Here is a 22,067-nt window from a genome sequence, read left to right as displayed (position 1 = left end):
ATTATGTACGACTCAGCAATGCTATAAAGGCACCAGCTGCATATCCACTTCGTGGACACGTTCTTACTACTATTCTTCTTCACACTTGTCGTAGCTCAGTCGATTAAGGCAGCGTCTGGGATGCTCCCGGACGCAGGTTCGAATCCTCGTCACGGCCCTTGTGGATTTGTTCCTTTACTATTCTTCTTCTTTGTGCATCAGACAGGTTATTACATCTCTATTATTGCATTATCCATCAGTTCCAGTTAATAGGAGCTGTTCTCTTTATCATCAAAACATTTTTTAAATATGTCTAAAATCAATTTCTGAAAATATTTTGATGAAAGTTTCATGAAGCTGAAGCCAATAAGTGAGATTTGTTTAACATTTTTAAGTAATGTTTACATAATTTGAATATTTTTCAAATTATACCCCATTCAATGTCACACATCATATGATGTTTTGAGCAATTTAAGGGTTAAAAACCATAAGTCCGAAATTCTTGACACATTCAGCATTTTATATTTCAAAACTATCAACAAAAAAATATAAAAAATAAACAAGTATGAAAATCTTGAGACCAGCGTCTTTTAATGCATTTTGAGACAATAAAAGACGAATAAAAAGTTAAAAGAAGCAAGATATTACAAGACTTGCAGAGAAGAAACCTTACCAGGGTGCCCCCTGCCTGTCCCAGGTGGAGTAGGAAAGGAGAAAAAAATATTATATAATTCTTGGGCTAAACACAATTATGTAATAATAGAAACATTGATTATTAAAACAACTAAAACGTCTCTGCATAAATACAGAATTTACAGAAAAAAAAACAGCTTAGCAAATTTTTTTCTTTCTAGGTATCTGACTGATGGTAATTCACGAAACATTTACTAAAATCAACCAAAGACTGCCAACAAAGAATTTCAAAATGAATCCAAAGAATTACTATCAGCAGCTGTTCAATTGCTGTTCAAAATTAACTCAAATCTTCAACCCTGATGAGCCAAACGAGCGCACACCTATCTAGTGATGGCATTACAACTAATTAAGAAAGCTAAGATGAGATGCCTTTTATCAGACCAGATTAATTTTCTCAAAGTGAAATTGAAATTCCTGGGCATGAGCTTGTCTTCTGCAGAAATGCTCAAGATTATCAGAATGCACAATACAGAAAGCATAGAAGCCGTTGCATTTTAAAGCAACGCCTTCTATTAAAAACTAAAGAGGATGTAAAACCACACTACAGTATATAGAATTTAGATAAGAATTTTTTTATGGTGTACAGTACTTTAAAAATAAATAAAAGAAAATGGTAATAAAATGTGTTTTTCTTCCTCAGTTTTACATGGGTTGGGCCTCAGTGGCTCCCTGTAGCTAGCCCCACACACAAGTCATTATAATATCAGTCCCAGGAGTCCTTAATAGCCTACTGCTGACTAGAGCCACAACCTGGATTCCTTTCCCTTCTTCACAGAGAGACAGGGACCAGGGGATTCTTTGCCATTACCCCCCACTATCTTATCTTGAGGTTATCTTGAGATGATTTCGGGGCTTTAGTGTCCCCGCGGCCCGGTCCTCGACCAGGCCTCCACCTCCAGGAAGCAGCCCGTGACAGCTGACTAACACCCAGGTACCTATTTTACTGCTAGGTAACAGGGGCATAGGGTGAAAGAAACTCTGCCCATTGTTTCTCGCCAGCGCCTGGGATCAAACCCAGGACCACAGGATCACAAGTCCAGCGTGCTGTCCGCTCAGTCGACGGGCTCACTAAAAAAACTTCCAAAAACTACTTCACCAATGATCCAACAGTAGTCTGTTCCAACCCTCTTTCGTTGCAGGAGACTACCAAGAGGTGACGACCACAGAGCTGCCATATCCCATGTTGACATTCCTTTGTTTAAATTCTAGGATGACAAACCAATGCACCTGGTAGGAAGGAGGAAATCCACACAGTCACTGCTGCCCAACCAGAATGAGGCATTCCATTACATTCAAAGCTGGTTTTCTGAAGGAGACAAACAGTGGCTCCCCGTAGCTAAATAATCACATAAAATAGAGATACTTACCATGGAGGAGAGTAATGCTCGCACCCATCTAAACTATTGGAACCGACTAAAGAGCCTAAATCTGTATTCCCTTGAGCGCAGGCGGGAGAGATACATAATAATCTATACGTGGAAAATAATTGAGGGGCTGGTCCCAAACCTGCACACAGACATAACATCACATGAGACCAGAAGACATGGCAGGATGTGCAGAATACCCCCGTTGAAAAGCAGAGGTACAACAGGTACTCAGGAAGAACTATGAACATCAGAGGCCCAAGACTGTTCAACATGCTTCCACTACACATAAGGGGCATAACTGGCCGACCCCTCACAATGTTCAAGAGAGAACTGGATAAGCACCTCCAAAGGATACCTGATCAACCAGGCTGTGACTCATACGTCAGGCTGCGAGCAGCCGCGTCCAACAGCCTAGTTGACCAGTCCAGCCACCAGGAGGCCTGGTCGATGGCAGGGACACTGAGCCCCGGAAGCACCTCAAGGTAACCCTCGAAGAGGCGACCAAGATGGGAAACCCAACCCGAAGCAACACGAGCCTAACAGGAACCAGGAACACTGCTAAGGTGAATTGCAAGGACTCTTTTAGACCTTCAAAACTCCCGGGGCTGGACATATCAGCCCAAGACATAGAAAACACCACTGTCTGAGCAGCAAACTTATGAACATCTTGGGGCCCAAAAGTAGACTACAGGCTAGACTTAATGACAATGCTATCAACCTGAGATAACAGAACTGAAACAGAAAAGCAAGGAGACAGGATCAACAAATAGCACAACCCATGAAGCAGTCCAGATGGTGGACAGGTAGCGACGAACCACAGCAACAACCCATGAAGCAGTCCAGATGGTGGACAGGTAGCGACGAACCACAGCAACAACCCATGAAGCAGTCCAGATGGTGGACAGGTAGCGACGAACCACAGCAACAACCCATGAAGCAGTCCAGATGGTGCACAGGTAGCGACGAACCACAGCAACAACCCATGAAGCAGTCCAGATGGTGGACAGGTAGCGACGAACCACAGCAACAACCCATGAAGCAGTCCAGGTGGTGCACAGGTAGCGACGAACCACAGCAACAACCCATGAAGCAGTCCAGATGGTGGACAGGTAGCGACGAACCACAGCAACAACCCATGAAGCAGTCCAGGTGGTGCACAGGTAGCGACGAACCACAGCAACAACCCATGAAGCAGTCCAGATGGTGGACAGGTAGCGACGAACCACAGCAACAACCCATGAAGCAGTCCAGATGGTGGACAGGTAGCGACGAACCACAGCAACAACCCATGAAGCAGTCCAGATGGTGGACAGGTAGCGACGAACCACAGCAACAACCCATGAAGCAGTCCAGGTGGTGGACAGGTAGCGACGAACCACAGCAATAACCCATGAAGCAGTCCAGATGGTGGACAGGTAGCGACGAACCACAGCAACAACCCATGAAGCAGTCCAGATGGTGGACAGGTAGCGACGAACCACAGCAACAACCCATGAAGCAGTCCAGATGGTGGACAGGTAGCGACGAACCACAGCAACAACCCATGAAGCAGTCCAGGTGGTGGACAGGTAGCGACGAACCACAGCAACAACCCATGAAGCAGTCCAGGTGGTGGACAGGTAGCGACGAACCACAGCAACAACCCATGAAGCAGTCCAGGTGGTGGACAGGTAGCGACGAACCACAGCAACAACCCATGAAGCAGTCCAGATGGTGGACAGGTAGCGATGAACCACAGCAACAACCCATGAAGCAGTCCAGGTGGTGGACAGGTAGCGACGAACCACAGCAACAACCCATGAAGCAGTCCAGATGGTGCACAGGTAGCGACGAACCACAGCAACAACCCATGAAGCAGTCCAGATGGTGGACAGGTAGCGACGAACCACAGCAACAACCCATGAAGCAGTCCAGGTGGTGGACAGGTAGCGACGAACCACAGCAACAACCCATGAAGCAGTCCAGATGGTGCACAGGTAGCGACGAACCACAGCAACAACCCATGAAGCAGTCCAGGTGGTGGACAGGTAGCGACGAACCACAGCAACAACCCATGAAGCAGTCCAGATGGTGCACAGGTAGCGACGAACCACAGCAACAACCCATGAAGCAGTCCAGATGGTGCACAGGTAGCGACGAACCACAGCAACAACCCATGAAGCAGTCCAGATGGTGGACAGGTAGCGACGAACCACAGCAACAACCCATGAAGCAGTCCAGATGGTGCACAGGTAGCGACGAACCACAGCAACAACCCATGAAGCAGTCCAGATGGTGCACAGGTAGCGACGAACCACAGCAACAACCCATGAAGCAGTCCAGATGGTGCACAGGTAGCGACGAACCACAGCAACCTGACAATAAATGATGCACCCCAGAGGAATGAACCATGAATCAATAATGAAAGGACTATGCCAGAAGACAACCGACTCATTCTTAACCAGAAAAAAATAAGGTTGAAGAAACACTTTCTGTCCACAAAAATGAAGAAACTGCCTCTAGAGCCAATTGAACATAACCCCAGATTCCAGAGGAGAGAATGAAGTTTCCCAACCAAACAACTGAAAGCGAGGGCCAACAAAAACAGAGCCTTGATAAAGGTATCTTCGACCAAAGGGGCAATCAAGAACACAATAGAGATGCAAGAAAAACCGATACACTGTACGATATCCAGAGACCAAGACGACTCTGGAGAAGAATGAGCAAGCTGGAGATGAAAACATACACGAGACATCTTAAAGAACAAAACCAGCAGAAATGAGAGACCACAGAAAAACTACTTAAAGAGCACCAAGAAACTTCATACTGCCACCGCGGCAAAGAAAACAAAAAAACAAAACAGAAAAAAAGACTCGTAAGAGACCAACAACTCGGACACTACTCATACAAATGATGACAGACACGTGTCAAAAACTTTGGATGTGATGATTGAAGAATAACTGATCAGGTGGAAGAGGCAGAGCCATGGAAAAATGTCTGGGTATGGACACCTGGTCAGAAGAGCTGGAAACGAAGGACCCAGATGGATCACTCTGCCTGTGAGGGTTCTCCATTTTGGACAAGACCTGGTGTAACAGCTGAACCAGAGGAAAGACAAGTGAACACCTATCTTCATCAGCCCAGTCAGAGGCATCCACTGTGATAGCCTCGCAAACACGGAAGGGGCCACATAGGATAGAAGCTACCTGTTCCCCACCAACATGAAAAAGGCCACTTCTGGTATCTTGAGGTCATCTTGAGACGATTTCGAAGCGTCCCCGCGACCCGGTCCTCGACCAGGCCTCCACCCCCAGGAAGCAGCTCGTGACAGCTGACCAACACCCAGGTACCTATTTTACTGCTAGGTAACAGGGGCATAGGGTGAAAGACACTCTGCCCATTGTTTCTCGCCGGCACCCGGGATCGAACCCGGGACCATAGGATCACAAGTCCAGCGTGCTGTCTGCTCGGCCGACCGGCTCCTCGGTCGGCTGGGAAGACAAAAGAATTACATAGCCAGTGGAAAGACGCATCATCAAAGGTTTACTCCATGCATATGGAATGCAACAGACTTTCAATGAGAAAGTTTGATATACTCTGCATGTGAACTACAGATAGAACCAAACTCCAAGCATCCAGAAGCTCAGCTTCTCGTAGTCTGTAGCAAATATATAAAGTAGTAATATACTTGCTCCAACTTCTCTGAAGTTTCATTGCAGGTAATTAGATGCGACTTAATTCCACATTACCTATGCCTGAAAATTCCACATTCCAAGAAGTTCTACACTAATCCCATATGTGCTAATTACAATTAATCTCTTCCCAAGTGTACAGGCATCACCGAGGATGCCGAGAGGTAACCTGCTAAATGTTGGTCAATTTGGCAAAATCAGGAGAAGCCTGTAATATAAGTCATCAAATCACAGTTCATCCACACGGGAGACATCTCCTGTCACGCAGGGTGCAGTCGCACCTCCACAGATCTCCAGTATCATCTATTGATACTGGTAATGGCTCAAAAGGGCCACCACTTACGGGCTATTCATGCCCGTGCCACCTTTTGGGTGGCTTATTCTTCATCAATCAGTTCATCATCAGTCCAACTCAAATAGTGGTTCAAAACCGATGCACCCAGAATCTTCGGCAACATTAACATCCACCAGCAACAATGAAACACGACGACTCTAGTTCCTACTCTCACAAGACACTTCAGCCTTGCTACAGAGCAGACAACCAGATTCTGGCCATATTCAAGCTCCACGCGTCTCTCGCCCTGCGCCCGAGCTCCGCGTGTCTCTTGCCCTGCACCTGAGCTCCGGGCATCTCTCGCCCCGCGCCCGAGCTAATTACCATGCATCCAAGCTCTCTATCACCGGCCTCACTCAAGCTCTGCTCCAAGCCTTGTCTCGGCTATCACGACATTATATCTACAACAACCGACAGATGTAACCAAGATTATATTAAATAAACATATAAAACCACCAAACTCTAACGAGTCTTGTCACCCAAGAACATATACTTAAACTAACGTTAGAAGTCCACCTCCAAAGGAGAATTTACCAGATATATCCCCCTGTGATTCAAGCAATGAACCACTTGGAAGCATTCAGAATGGAGCTGGAGCATGGTAATTACCTAAATTGTAGTTACAAAATGAGAGCTATGTTTGTGGTGATCCAATCACACCATTACTGTCATGATGCTTTCAAACTACTGATGCTCTTAGCATGCCGGTCGGCCGAGCGGACAGCACACTGGACTTGTGATCCTGTGGTCCCGGGTTCGATCCCAGGCGCCGGCGAGAAACAATGGGCAGAGTTTCTTTCACCCTATGCCCCTGTTACCTAGCAGTAAAAGAGGTACCTGGGTGTTAGTCAGCTGTCACGGGCTGCTTCCTGGGGGTGGAGGCCTGGTCGAGGACTGGGCCGCGGGGACACTAAAGCCCCGAAATCATCTCAAGATGACCTCAAGATATGCACCAACTTCTCACTTAACTTGTTCCAACCATCTCCCACACTGTTTCCAAAGGAGAACTTTCAACTATTTTTCTGGCACCATGGCTTCCTTAACTTGAATATATGACCTTTGGTTTTCTTAAGTTGCCAGTTTTAAGAATACCTTTGTCAATTTTATCAATTCCTGTTACTGTTTTGTACGTAGTGATTATAGTTCCTCCTTCCATCTTCTAGCTTTGGAAGCCTCTAGCCTCTTCTTGCAGCTCATGTTTATAAGGAAGCCATTTTGTAGCATGTCTAAACTTTTTTCCAGCTTACCGACATGGTTAAAATAAGGGTAGCATACAACCAATGTATATTCCAATTTTGGGCCCGCCAATCTTCTGTATTTTTTTTTATAATATTTCCCCATCCATGTATATAACAGCAATTCTGAAGTTGGAAAGCGACACACATGGTCCTCTGGTCACAGTCAACTACCCATAACCAGCCCTATCTTCTTATCTTGAGATGATTTCGGGGGTTAGCGTCCCTGCAGCCCGCAGCAGGTGTCTAACTACCAGGTACCTATTTACTGCTAGGTGAACAAGGGCATCAGGGTGAGAAAAACTGCCCATTTGTTTCTGCCTCTGCCGGGGATCGAACCCGGAACCTCAGGACAACGAATTCAAAGCGCTGTCCACTCAGCTGTCAGGGCCCCTAGCGGACAATATGACGAGAACAAGCACAACCCCCAGCATGAACCAACACCATACTGGCATGCTAATTAAGCCAAGAAGATCACTACCACCACCTGAAGGAGAAGAGTGACCAACTTGGGCATTACTTTTCAAGTCACAACTGCAGGCAACCAGGCCACAATTCCTGGCACAGAAACCCAGAACTCCAAGCCACCATGGAGTTGATCCGAGAACCACTCAAATGCTGCAAGCCAAAGATTGCCTCTGTGATCCTCCATGGCCTAGGTCCAGAGAGCAAAGGTAATCTCCTATGGCACCGCCCCACTTTCTCATCCCAGAGTAGGATTAGAATAAATGGACAAGCTTCAAGTGGCACGAACAAGGCACCAATCGGGAACACCCGAAAAATTGAACTCGCCTCCGGTCCTGTGACACACATTGCAGACCTCAGGGTAGAAGGTATCACTCATCCAACAGGTGGAATGATGGAGGCAGTAAGAATAGCTAGCATGTAACAAAACCAGCGTGCATCCCTTAAATTCGTACCCAGCTAATGCGGAATTGGCAGGTCAGTCACTCCCAAACCACAGTAAAGACTGGATGTTTACCTGGCTCTGAAGGTGAAAACCAAGCAAGGACAACAGGTGTAAGAGCTGCTCACTAAGAAGAACAGACATCGAACACACTAAAACAATGCAAACTCCTTCACATCCCAAAGATGACTCAAACTGCCCTCAACTGAGAGCCTCGGAGGAGTCATAGATCTGTGCACTACCCAAGGTAAAGCATCCTTCACAGGAGGCTGGCACTCTCGGAGACACACACACACGAACCCACATGGGAAGGTAACTCAGACAGGGCAGGGACAACACCAGTGAGTGCCCAGGAAAGGTAACCCTATGCCTATATAGCTCAAGAGAACATTTTCTTCAGGTCACATAATAAGTGAGGCTCGTTAAGACATGCAGGGGACAGTTTAAAGGATGGTTAACACTTAGAGAAAAAAACAAGACTAAGGACCAAGGCGATTTTAGTAGCAGTAGTGAATAGTAGCATACCAGGCAAATGACTGATTGGACCAGCTGATCTATCACTTGGTGCTGCCACCTGCGACATCAGGGGGTAGACGTTACTAATGGGTGACTAACCTAATTACTGTGCAGACCATTTTCAAGAGTTGTTTAGATTTGCCTCACTTTTGTCTGCTTTGTTTTGCTCTTAACTTTCTGATGGCTTATTTCTTAAGATGATCAAGAGTCCCCACTCTGTACCACTGTGAGGGGTCCAGATATTCTCCTCTGGTCCCCAGTAGATTTTAACAACTCGAAAGTAATGAGTTGAATTACGTGGAGTCAATCAGGCAGCTAACAACAGGGAAGCCACTATGGAGCCCTCCCAGAAAAACAACACAACAAATCCACTAAAAGTATGTTGACCAGACCACACACTAGAAGTTGAAGGGACGACGACGTTTCGGTCCGTCCTGGACCATTCTTAAGTCGATTGTCACAATCGACTTGAGAATGGTCCAGGACGGACCGAAACGTCGTCGTCCCTTCAACTTCTAGTGTGTGGTCTGGTCAACATACTTCAGCCACGTTATTGTGACTCATCGCCTGCAAATCCACTAAAATATATATATGAAAACAAATTCTTATCACTAGTTTGACATCAGGGTTTATGGGAAATAACACACATCTGCAGATGTTTTCAACGACAAGCAAGTGAGTGAGTGCAGACTCAAGTGCTGTATTAATGAAATATGTACTTACAGAGACGCTGGGTGTGAACAACAAGAGCGAAGTGGTCACGATCTAGGATACGAGATAACTTGGCCAACGTCGTATCCAACTTTATCTTACGGAACTGTGAATACAGAGAATGTTCCACAGGGCTCGACCCTTCAATCTTTGACGACACCATTTTGGCCATGAGGGAACCTAGGGTCACAACTCCCTGAATCATCCTGAAATACAAAATACAGGAATGGTTTAACAATGTTGCTAATGAAATGATGATTGAATTTTGAAAACATTTGGAATCGTCTCATTATACATAAATTTAAATTCTAAAGGCAACAAATATATGCTCAAGGTAATATCCCTGGAAACAAACCGTAACTGTCTATTTTCCGCTTGTTACAACTTGTAATAAAGTTGTTACATCTTGGCTTAACGTGTTTATGACGTATTAGAACGTTGTTATAACTTGCTATATTGGTTGTTATAACTGGTTAGGAAGTGTTAAAACTTGTTTGAACATTGTACCAACATCGTAGTTTCGATGTGTGTTTGGCGGGATCTGTTTGCATACACACAGAAATCAATTGCGTGATACAGTGGTACCTCGGAATGCGATTGTCCCTGTATGCGAGATTTTCGGAAGGCGAGGTGGATTTACTCCAAAAATTTGTCTCGGAAGGCGATGGTTACTTCGGGAGTCGAGTTTGAACGCGAGTTTGTTGATACGCGTACAGCCGACCTAGCGCGTGGTCGTTCGGCGATCGTCGCCCCTCTGCCCCGCTGCCCCTCAGTTCACCATTGTCTCGCGCGCAGTGACTACCCCCACATCAATTCTTGTCGTGAATTTTCAGTGTTTTGTTGGATTTTTGGTGATTTGTCTATACAATTTGTTATTATATATCTCACCATGAGTCCCAAGAAAGCCAGTGGTAAGGATAAAGGCCAGAAAGCTCATGTGAGGATGACAATAGAGCAGAAACAAGAGATCATTCGAAAGCATGAGAACGGTACACGTGTTGTTGATCTTTGTAGGCAGTACAACAAAGCGACATCAACAATATGCACTATACTTAAGAAGAAAGATAAGATTATGAGTGCTAATGTGGCAAAAGGAGTAAGAACATTAACGACACAAAGACCACAAATACTTGAAGAAGTGGAAAAGTTGTTATTAATTTGGATACACGACAAGGAGTTGAGGGGTGATAGTGTTTCGGAGGCCATTATTTCTGAGAAAGCCAGGGTGTTGCACGAAGACCTTCTAAAGAAGACCCCTGCAACGAGTGATGCAGAAAAGAAAGAGTTTAAGGCAAGCAGGGGCTGGTTTGAAAAATTTAGAAAGAGAAGTGGTATCCATAGTGTTACAAGGCATGGGGAGGCAGCCAGCTCAGACAAACCAGCCGCTGGACGATTTATTGACGAATTTAAAGAGTTTGCAGAGGCTGAGGGATACCTACCGCAACAAGTGTTTAATTGTGACGAAACAGGACTGTTTTGGAAAAGAATGCCTAAGAGGACATACATTACCAAGGAGGAAAAATCCTTGCCTGGACACAAGCCTATGAAAGATAGGTTTACGCTTGTGCTGTGTTCAAATGCGAGTGGCGATTTAAAAATTAAACCCTTGCTAGTGTATCATTCTGAAAATCCAAGGGTTTTCAAACAGTATAATGTGCAGAAAACCCGTTTGTCTGTGATGTGGAAGTCTAATAAAAAAGCATGGGTGACTAGGCTTATTTTTTTGGAGTGGGTGAATGAAGTGCTGTGCCCTGCCATAGAAAAATATCTGCAGGAGAAACAATTGCCACTCAGAGCCGTGCTTCTCCTTGACAATGCTCCTGCTCATCCTCCAGGCTTGGAAGATGATTTGATGCCTCAATGCAATAAATTCCTCACAGTTAAATTCCTTCCTCCTAACACCACTCCTCTAATTCAGCCTATGGACCAGAAAATCATAGCGAATTTTAAGAAACTGTATGAAAGGGCACTTTTCCGGAAATGTTTTGAAGTGACTGAAGCCACAAACCTCACCCTCAAAGAGTTCTGGAGAGAGCATTTTAACATTTTTAGTGCTTTAAAACTCGTTGACAAAGCCTGGCAAGAAGTGACTCAAAGAACCCTGATCTCTGGCTGGAGAAAATTGTGGCCTGAAGGTGTGAGAGAACTAGACTTTGAGGGGTTTGAGCCTATAAATGATGCGCCTATTGTTGAGGAAATTGTTAGTCTAGGCCAGAAAATGGGCTTGGAATTGGATGGTGATGATGTGGAGGAGTTGGTGGAAGAACACAACGAAGAACTGACCACCGAAGAACTCCTAGCCCTTCAACAGGAACAGGAAGCCAACACAGCAGCGAATGATTCTGCAGTGGAGGAGGAGGTGGTGGCAACAGCACCAGCGAATGTCCCTTCTGCAGTAATGAAGAAGGCGTGTCAGATGTGGGAAGAGATTCAAACAACTATTGAACACACTCACCCAGACAAAACTGTAGTAGGCCGTTGTCTTAATCTTTTCAATGACACTGTGATGCCTTACTACAGAGAGAGCTTGCGAAGAAGGGAAAAGCAAGCTTCCATGGACAAATTTGTGGTGAGGAAATCGAGCAGTGAGCCTCAACCAGGACCTAGTGGCACTCAGGTTAAACGTCCCAGGGAGAGCACACCAGAAAGGTCCTCACTGCCTGATGTGATTATGGAAGGGGACTCCCCTTCCAAACAGTAACTCCTCTCCTCCTCCCCCCTCCTCACCATCTTCCATACGCCTACAGCACTCGACAGTAAGGTAAGTAATAACTGGAACATACTTTTGTAGGTTTATTTAGATGAATTAGGTATAAAAATTTAGTTTGATGTGGGGTTTTTGGGGTAGTCAGGAACGGATTAATTCATTTCCCTTTATTTCTTATGGGGAAATTAACTTCGGAATGCGAGTTTTCGGAAGGCGAGGCGTCTCCAGGAACGGATTAAAATCGTATTCTGAGGTATGCCTGTATATCAAATGAATAAATCCACGAGGGCCGTGATGAAGGTTTGAACTTACGTCCGGGATGATCCCAGACGCTACCTCAGTCGACCGAGTCAAGACATGGTCAAAAGAATTGCAACTAGGATTGCTACTGCTCTCACACGGATCCCGCAGCCTCTCCGAGACACAAACCAGGGTTTTATACAATTCCCCACTGCACTCTGGCTCTGTCAACACGCTATTCTACCTCTTCGCCCTTACTTCAATACACACAAATCACAATAGCGTGATATTGATCATCGTCTGGGATCAACCTAGACATAAGTAGATTTAATCCCTTTGTGGATTTATTCAATATTTGTTTGAGTTAATTACTGTGTTAATTACTGCCTTAAGCAGGAAAGACATGTTTACCTCTAATAATGCTCAGCATTTATCACACACTGATTAAGCAGCCTCTTTGACCAACAGTCTAGCAGCAGCTCCTGCTACTTCTAGGGTGATGGTAGAAGAGACTGGTAAGGAGTTGAAAAAAAATCAGTCGATTGACAGTTGAGAGGCAGGCCCAAAGAGCCAGAGCTCAACCCCCGCAGGCACAACTAGATGGTTACACAGGGTGTAGGGTGTGTGCTCGTGAGGTAAATACCCAAGTGTAATTACAGGATGAGAGCTACGCTCGTGGTGTCCCGTCTTCCCAGCACTCTTGTCATATAACACTTTGAAATTACTATAAATTTCAGGAACATGTTCCCTCTCTCCTTATCCTTCACTACCTCTTTCTCTAGTGATTTTGTTGGTTTGCCTTTTTGTACCATTTTACTGGCTTGCCTACCCCTATCACTTAGTATAAATTGATTTCTTCTTCGTTCCTGCTATCATTTACACGTTTTGCCTTGAGGTTTAGTTTTAGCTTCTCTGTCTTTTGAAAGATCTCATCTCAATGACCAGAATTTCCCTTCCTCATCACTTTGTAATTTCCTAACATTCCTTAGTACTTCTTCCATCTGTTTAGCACTGCTCAGGGTGAGCCTAAAGGGTCAATCTTTCCTTTTTTCATACCTGCCAATTCTCCTGTAGTTACAGACATTCTCTTTGGTTGTAAGACCTTCCACTAGCCCAACAATTTTATCTACTACTTTCTCTTCTACGGATCTTTCTGACCTAAATGTTATCTCCTTTTCTTTGCAACCAAATATTAATAGGGACTTACTACGATCGACTGTTTTGCACCAATTTGGGTTAGATACCAATTCCTTCTGACTTCCCGCCTAATGTTTTGTCATGGTTGCTGCAGTGTTTAGCTTCCTTCACTGTTTTAGTTTGTTTTACTTCGCATGTACCTTCTGGGAAGTTCTACTGTTTTATGTTGATCTTGGATACTAATGCTCCCCTCACTGTAATAACCGCTCTTGTTTCAATAATACGAGTATACCAGATTCTGGGCCTTGTGTTCAGGAGGCCTACACAAGTCCAAAGGCCTACTAGTTTGGTGGATGGCAGAGGTACAGCACTAGTTTAGTTACTATGAAATTTGTTTGGGTCACTATTTTGAATAATATAGATGGAAAGAACACAATATTGCCTCGGTGGGAATAAAACATTACAGAGGGTGGCACAGCAAGGCTATTCAAGTCTTCCACTGACTACACAGTATAACAAAAGGAAAGAATTGAATAGGCTTACTTGGTTCAAATCTATGACCTCTTGTCCTTGAAGTTCCAGGTCTCGGGAATTCTTCCCTATCAATATGATTGATTCCCGTTACTATTACTTAGTGGGAACTCCACACTTTTAAGGCAAAATATAAAATAGCTGATCTAATGTTTCTGAGTTGATGATGATGATGTTTAAGATTCGCTACCTGGAACAAAAAGTCCCAAGTAGCACGGGCTATGGTGAGCCCGTAGTGGTATTTCTGAGAATGCTAAACAAATAGTTAACAGGATTTCTTACCCTTCTTGGTCAACAACAGGCAACTGGTCATATCCCTCACGTTGCATGATGGCAATGGCATCCTGACACGAGATGGATGGTAGCACTGTTAAAGGTGCTGATAAGGGCAGTGATGATACCTTCAGGGAAGACCACCTGTTGTCACAAGAGAAGATAAAAAGAACTTTAATAAATATATTGTACCTGTGACAAAATTAGTATTAAAGGCAATGAAACACTTCTGTCTTGGGGGGTACCTCGGTGTCTAGTTTTAACTAGCTGCACCGAGATACCTCCACACCTAGGGGAATATAACTAGGAGAGTACACCTTGACAGGCTTCAGGAGTGGACAGAAAAATGGCTGCTGGAAGTCAATCAAAATAAATAATGAAAATGAGTAAGGGGGAGAGGAGAACTGTATCAACCACCAGCACAAGGGGTAAGGCAATTATAGGAAACAAGAGAAAGACCCAAGATTTAGACATTCCCAACATTAACACCAGATACTCCAGTAAACAGGACAACAACAGTAGCAGATTATTGACATAATCTGTCAATTTTGACCAGACCACACACTAGAAGTTGAAGGGACGACGACGTTTCGGTCCGTCCTGGACCATTCTCAAGTTGATTGTATTGACTTGATCGACTTGAGAATGGTCGGACCGAAACGTCGTCGTCCCTTCAACTTCTAGTGTGTGGTCTGGTCAACATACTTCAGCCACGTTATTGTGACTCATCGCCTGCATAATCTGTCAAGCCTGGCCTCAGGCCGGGCTCGGGGAGTAGAACAACTCCCAGAACCCTCTCCAGGTATATGGGAAGTTAGCAAACAAAAATATCATTGAAGAATCTGAACGAGGAGGCGCTTAAGTCCACACACACTTCCTATGCAAGATCATTACTCGAGTATACTTCACCAGCATGCAACACATGCCTTATGAAACAAACTTGATAAATTACACAGGTTTGAGATTAGTACCAGATTGAGAGGCCTCGGCTATGACAACAGGTTGAGGGAACTTGCCCTCACAACTCTGAGGAGAGAAGAAACAGATGGGATATGATTATTACATAAAAGATCCTGAGGGAAATGAACTAAATGAAAAGAGGAAGTTATTGAAATTAGAGAGATGTAAGACAAGGGCCCATCAGAGCAAGCTGGTCAAACAATCGAGTCAATGGGATGTGACAGATCTCGTTCTCCTGTCTGGGTGGTCGGCAAGATGAACGCACTGAAGGACGAGGTTGACATTTCAAGCCAATTCCATCCACACTGTTAAGAGAAACTATGATAATGTTAATGTTGAGAGGTAATTTTGAGAGTTGGATATAAACAGCTAGGAGGCAGGGGCATAAACCCATATAATGAAATATGTCTTTCTGGTAGAGCCACAGTTGTTCCCTTAAGTTGTTTCACTGAGAGTGCTACATTCTAATGCATCACTTAAGTCGCAAGAGTTCTATTTAGCCATTCGGGGACCAGAGAAAACTTGAGTCCCTCCTCAAGGGCGCAGGGAGCAAGTGATAATCTGTCACCCCACCGGGTAAACATTTAAAAAGTCAGTAAACCTTTACAGAAAACAAAGCCTAGAAACCACCAAACAGCTCCGCAAATGATTAAAATGAAAGAAGACTCACTCAAAATGATCGAGTCCATTAGTACCAATAGTTGCTACTGGGTGGCCCAGCTCCCCTGATCACAAGGCAATACGGGTTCACCATAGCCCGTGCTACTTGGAACTTTGTTCCAAGTAGCGAATCTTTAACAACAACAACAATCCCCTGATCACTTTTGGAGCTAATGAACAACCCTCTAGCAAACCTGGAGGATAAGAGGCAATCAGGGAGCCACCAGGATATTATCTCGAGATGATTTCGGGGCTTTTTTTCAGTGTCCCCGCGGCCCGGTCCTCGACCAGGCCTCCACCCCCAGCAAGCAGCCCGTGACAGCTGACTAACATCCAGGTACCTATTTTACTGCTAGGTAACAGGGGCATAGGGTGAAAGAAACTCTGCCCATTGTTTCTCGCCGGCGCCTGGGATCGAACCCAGGATCACAAGTCCAGCGTGCTGTCCGCTCGGTCGACCGGCTCCCTAACCAGGATAACCAGAATGAGGCATATTATTCAACACACCGGGTTTCAACAACAGGTTTCTGGGGGGGGGGGGGGGAAAGGGGACCCCCTTGGTGGCTCTCTGACACTAACCATGGAGAACAAAATCTTGGTATTTACCAGTGAGAAGGAGAGGCGACAGGTACTAAGACAGAGAACCAAGGCCAGGAAAAGCAGCCCAAGAAATGTACAACTGACTGGGACCAGGGACATTACCCAAATACTGGGCCATCAAAACTCTGCTAGACTGCCAAAATCCTCAAGCCTGAATGTCAGAGAAGACCGCTGCCAAGGCAGTGTACTTGCAAAAATTGTAGAGCCGAGGGTAGACTGTAGGCTGGCAAGGATTTGAATTATGAGAATCTGGGAATTACGAGCACACAAATTACACAAGTTAGGGACACTGGCCTGTAGTTCAGTGACTCTTGCCTGTTGCTTTTTTTGTATATTGGGACTACATTAGCTGTCTTCCACATTTCTGGCAAGTCTCCTGTTTCCAGTAAATTATTTTACATCATGGCGAGTGACAAGCAAAGTGCTTCTGCACAGTAGTATACATGGATATCCATGGATACAGGGGCCCGACGACTGAGTGGACAGCGCTTGGGATTCGTAGTCGTGAGGTTCCAGGTTCGATCCCCGGTGGAGGCGGAAACAAATGGGCAGTTTCTTTCACCCTGATGCCCCACTTCACCTAGAAGTAACTAGGTACACAGCTGCTACGGGCTACTTGCCGGGGGTGTGTAACAGAAAGGGGGCCTGGTCGAGGACCGGGCCACAGGGACGCTAAGACCCGAAATCAACTCGAGATGACCTCAAGATAAGAAATAGAGATCCCATCAGGTCCAACAGCCTTCCTCACATCCAGATCCAAAAGATACCTCCTACCTTCATCTCTGGTAATTTCGATCCCTTCCAAAGCTGCCTGGTTTGTTCCCACTTCTCTTAGTTCAGGGACTTCTCGTCGCTCAACTGTGAAGATGACCTGGAATGTCATGTTGAGTTCCTCACACACACTTCTGTCATTCTGAGTACCTGTCCACAGCTTCTTCACCTTTTCTTTCACTGCTGCTTTCCTCCTGATAGGACAGTGGAGCAGTTTTGGATCAGTCTTGGTTTTATTTGCAAAGTCATTTTTATACCATCTCTGCTGCTTTTCTCACAGCAAGATATTTATTCCTGGCGTCTTTGGTGTCTCCCTCTACTCTGACACTTATTTCTGCATTTCCTCCACCCCCCCCTTGTATTGCCTTGCTTTCTCACATTCCTGATTAAACCATGGATTGCACTTTTGCTTTCATTCTTTTCATTCTGGGCTAGGATAAACTTATTTACGAACTCCTGACACTTTTGTGCGACTGTCCAACAGGTCTTGTACAGTCTTTACTCCGAGTTCTGTTAGGTATTTTCTCATCTCATAATTTCCCTTTCGGTATGCCAGCCCTTTGCTTCCTGGTCTTTTTTTGGAGATTACCCCAAACTCCACCAAATACTCAAATGACAGTACAATGTGCTCACTTATTCCCATGGGGGCTTCCAATTCAACTTCCCTTATGTCCAACTTATTCAGGGTGAATATCAGATCGAGTCTAGCTGGTTCCTCGTTCTCCTCCTCATTATTGTGGATACCTGGTTGATGGGGGTCCCTGGTCCCTGGGTCCCTTGACATGTAGACTTAGGAAGTGTCCCATTGCCACATCCAGTAGCTCAGCTCTCCAGTTATCTGGTCCTCCATATGGCTCACTGTTCTCACACAATCTTCACATGGTTCAAGTCTCCCTTGACTAACAGTCTGGATCGGTTCCTGCCAGTGACAGCTGCGGCTTTCCCCATTATATTAATGGCACGCATGTTGTTTCTATCATATTTTTGTCTGTGTCTTCTGTCATTTGGTGGGGGTTATATATTACTACCTCTATTACTTTTTGCCCTTTGGCACCAGATGCTGATTGAGAGAGAACTATGATAAAGGCAGGACCACCCTGACCAAAACCAAATTAAGACAAGACAAGCAAATATGCTCCAGGGAATCTCATACTGCTGCCATGAAAACAGATGCAGGTGGGACACCAGCAACCTGCTCACCGTACAAACGGTAATAAATCAACATCAAAACTCCAGATACGTAGGGCATAGGAGAAAATTAAACTAGTGAAGTACATTGCTGGAATGATCTGCTCATAGAGGCAGAGCCACAGAAAAGTGCCGTGGCTTGAACAACAGGACAAGTGCCGGAACCTAAGGCAGAGACAGCCACCAAAGAGCCAGAAGGACCCTTTTCCCCAACTAATTACCCAAGTGTAGTTACAGGTTGAGAGCTATGCTCATAGTGTTCCATCTTCCTGTTACGGACCCGAGTCCAGCGTCGTAGCACGGAGCTGTGACGACCACGCCATCGGTGGGTCAGCTCCCGAAACCCCCTCCAAATGGACGATGCCATCTAGTGAGGACGAGATATACCGGCCACAGGGGCTGGTTTCCCGCCTTAATCAGCTCGTGACATAGCCGCTGCTGACCTCTGGTGAGGTGGCGCTTAGACAGCAACGCCATCTATGGAGCGGATAGGTGGACGTTTGTGTCTAAGCCTGTGAGTGAGGTGCCCTAGAGTGTCATCAGTACTAATGACGTGTCTGATTACAGAGTCGACCTGGGACTGCTGTATTGGACGTTGGATGAGTCTACCCAAGGCAGCCATAGTATCTCCACGTGTTTGCTGCAGCAGGTGTGAGTCACCCCCGGATGAACACTGTTGTGTTAGCCTGCCTGTGAGGTGGCAAAACCAGGAATTGTCGTACCCGGGGCTGACTGGTGGAGAAGACTAGCCACTGGGGTGTTGTTGAAAGAGGAGAGTGATCTGTGGAATCATACGAGGCTCCTGCCTAGGGCTCGCAACCCTAGTATCGTCCGTGGAGTGGCCTACGCAGCAGAGCTGATTGGAACCTGCCAGCTACAGGCTGGATTTGTGGTTGAAGGCCTCCACGACGGTGCACCCAGTGGGACTGTGATTTGGCTGGCCTGTGGCCAGGGTAGACTCGCCAAGGGAATCGACGGATTCATCTTGAGGCCACAAGAAGAAAACCAAGGCTACTCGTCTTGAGCACTGTGGAACATTCCGCGTCTTCAGAGGAAGACGATTCTGCACATTGAATATTTATACCCCCCCCCCCCGTGTGACAGTATATATATTTATTTATTGGTGGTGGTAATTATATATTTAATTTAGTGTATTTGTATCCCTTCCCCTTTAATTTACTTGCGTTACGGAACACACCCCTTGAAAGCCACTACTAACTTGGGGCCGGATACCCAAACTCTACTAACATCAGAGAAAGAACCCAGTTGCGACCCAATAGGGCCGTAACATAATTGACACGGGGGGTATAAATATTCAATGTGCAGAATCGTCTTCCTCTGAAGACGCGGAATGTTCCACGGTGCTCAAGACGAGTAGCCCTGGTTTTCTTCTTGTGGCCTCACGATGAATCCGTCGATTCCCTCGGCGAGTCTACCCTGGCCACAGGCCAGCCAAATCACAGTCCCACTGGGTGCACCGTCGTGGAGGCCTTCAACCACAAATCCAGCCTGTAGCTGGCAGGTTCCAATCAGCTCTGCTGCATAGGCCACTCCACGACTGATACTAGGGTTGCGAGCCTAGGCAGGAGCCTCGTGTGATTCCACAGATCACTCTCCTCTCTCAACAACACCCCAGTGGCTAGTCTTCTCCACCAGTCAGCCCCGGGTACGACAATTCCTGGTTCTGCCACCTCACAGGCAGGCTAACACAACAGTGTTCATCCGGGGGTGACCCACACCTGCTGCAGCAAACACGTGGAGATACTATGGCTGCCTTGGGTAGACTCATCCAACGTCCAATACAGCAGTCCCAGGTCGCCTCTGTAATCAGACACGTCATTAGTACTGATGACACTCTAGGGCACCTCACTCACAGGCTTAGACACAAACGTCCACCTATCCGCTCCATAGATGGCGTTGCTGTCTAAGCGCCACCTCACCAGAGGTCAGCAGCGGCTATGTCACGAGCTGATTTTGTTCCAACCGTCTACCACTTTTTTTGCAAAAGAAAATTTTATATTTTTTTGGCACCTCTGTTTTCTTAGGTTGAATCCGTGTCCTCTTGAGTTGCTGGTTTCAGTAATTCCTGTCAGTGCCGGATCCAGGCACTGGGTCCGACCACTGACAACATGCACCAAAAGCTGCCAAAACCCATAGCTTAGAAAAAGTGACCCCGATGCCCTGTATAAACAAGCATGCAAACCCCAGTGCACCCCAAGTGCTTGCGGTTATAATGTGTAACTTTATAACTTGGGGTTATAAGCTACAATCAAGTGCATGGGGTTATAAGGATAAATACATCCTGATAATTAACTATGTACTCAATCCATGTTTTTGTAAACTACATAAATCTAGCTACTTGGAGCATACCTGAAGAGGGTTCTGGGAGTTTTTTTACTCCCCGAGCTCGGTCTGAGGCCAGGTTCAACTTGTGATAACTTTGTCCAACAGGCTGTTGCTTGGAGTTATTCAACACAAATACTATAGTGAATGGACTAAAAAGCGAAGGAACATTCACACAAACCTTCAACGTTGTCATTGGACTCCTGTCGGCATGTGCTGCCGAGTGGGCAAGATGGAAACTGTGGTGCTGACAGAGCCTTCTAAATGCACTACCTACATACACAATAAAGTGGTACCTCGGTTTACGAACGCCCCTACTTACGAACATTTCGGGTGACGAGCCCGATTTGTTCGGAAAATCTGAATCGGGATATGAACTTTACCTCGGGATACAAATTTGTTGATGCGTGAACAGGTCCCTTGAGGTTACCTTGAGGTGCTTCCGGGGCTTAGCGTCCCCGCGGATTGGTTGTCGACCAGGCCTCTCGGTTGCTGGACTGATCAACCTGGGGTCGTCCTAACGCATGGTGGCACAGCGATCGCGCCTCAGTTTACCGGTGCCTCGTGCCCAGTGACTATCCCGCCTGAATTCTTCGCAAGGATTTACAGCTTCCTTTTGGATTTTTGGCTATTTGACCATAATTTTTTTTATTATATCTCTCTCCATGGGTCCCAAGAAAGTCAGGGTAAGGTTCAAGGCAAGAAAACACATGTGAGAATGACCATAGAGGAAAAACAAGAGATCATTCATAAACATTAAAATTGTACACGTGTTGTTGAACTAGCTAGGCAGTACAACAAATCTTCAGAGGAGGAGGAGACAATAGAGGATGTCCCTTCCTCATTAAGAAAATGTGTGCAGTATGGGAAGACCCTGGGTTTTGGTATGGGTTTTGCTGAAAAGAATCACCCAGAGAAAGCTGTAGTAGGCCGTTGCATTAATCTTTTCAATGACAATGTGATGCCTCACTACAGACAAGTGTTGCAAAGAAGGGAAAAACAATCTTCAATGGAACGTTTCCTTGTGAGAAAATACAGCAGAGAGCCACAACCAGGACCTAGTGGTATGCAGGCAAAAGGTGCCAGAGTGCACACCAGAGAAATCTTCACTGCCTAATGTTATAATGGAAGGGGACTTCCCTTCCAAACACTAACACCTCTCCTCCTCACCATCTTCCATATGCCAACAGGAGTCATCAACAAGGGTTCCCCCTCTTCACCATCTTCCAACAGGAGTCATC

The 22,067-nt window shown here is 45.8% G+C and overlaps 1 protein-coding gene across 2 annotated transcripts in view; it reads right to left on the bottom strand.

The window, feature by feature from the left end:
- The window catches only part of Cbs (Cystathionine beta-synthase), a 207,102-nt gene that overhangs the window by 12,472 nt on the left and 172,563 nt on the right, over nt 1–22,067 (bottom strand). For both annotated transcript variants that reach the window (XM_045768324.2, XM_069312699.1), the window contains exons 10-11: nt 14,314–14,448; nt 9,429–9,622 (exon numbers count right to left, since the gene is read on the bottom strand). In XM_045768324.2, coding sequence (XP_045624280.1) covers nt 9,429–9,622; nt 14,314–14,448 — 329 coding nt within the window. The remainder of the gene's footprint in view (nt 1–9,428; nt 9,623–14,313; nt 14,449–22,067) is intronic.

This window comes from Procambarus clarkii, chromosome 73 (genome assembly GCF_040958095.1).
Source record: "Procambarus clarkii isolate CNS0578487 chromosome 73, FALCON_Pclarkii_2.0, whole genome shotgun sequence".
NCBI classification, from domain to species: domain Eukaryota; kingdom Metazoa; phylum Arthropoda; class Malacostraca; order Decapoda; family Cambaridae; genus Procambarus; species Procambarus clarkii.
The sequence above is the reverse complement of the archived record's forward strand: the minus strand, read 5'-3'. Positions and strand labels throughout refer to the sequence as shown.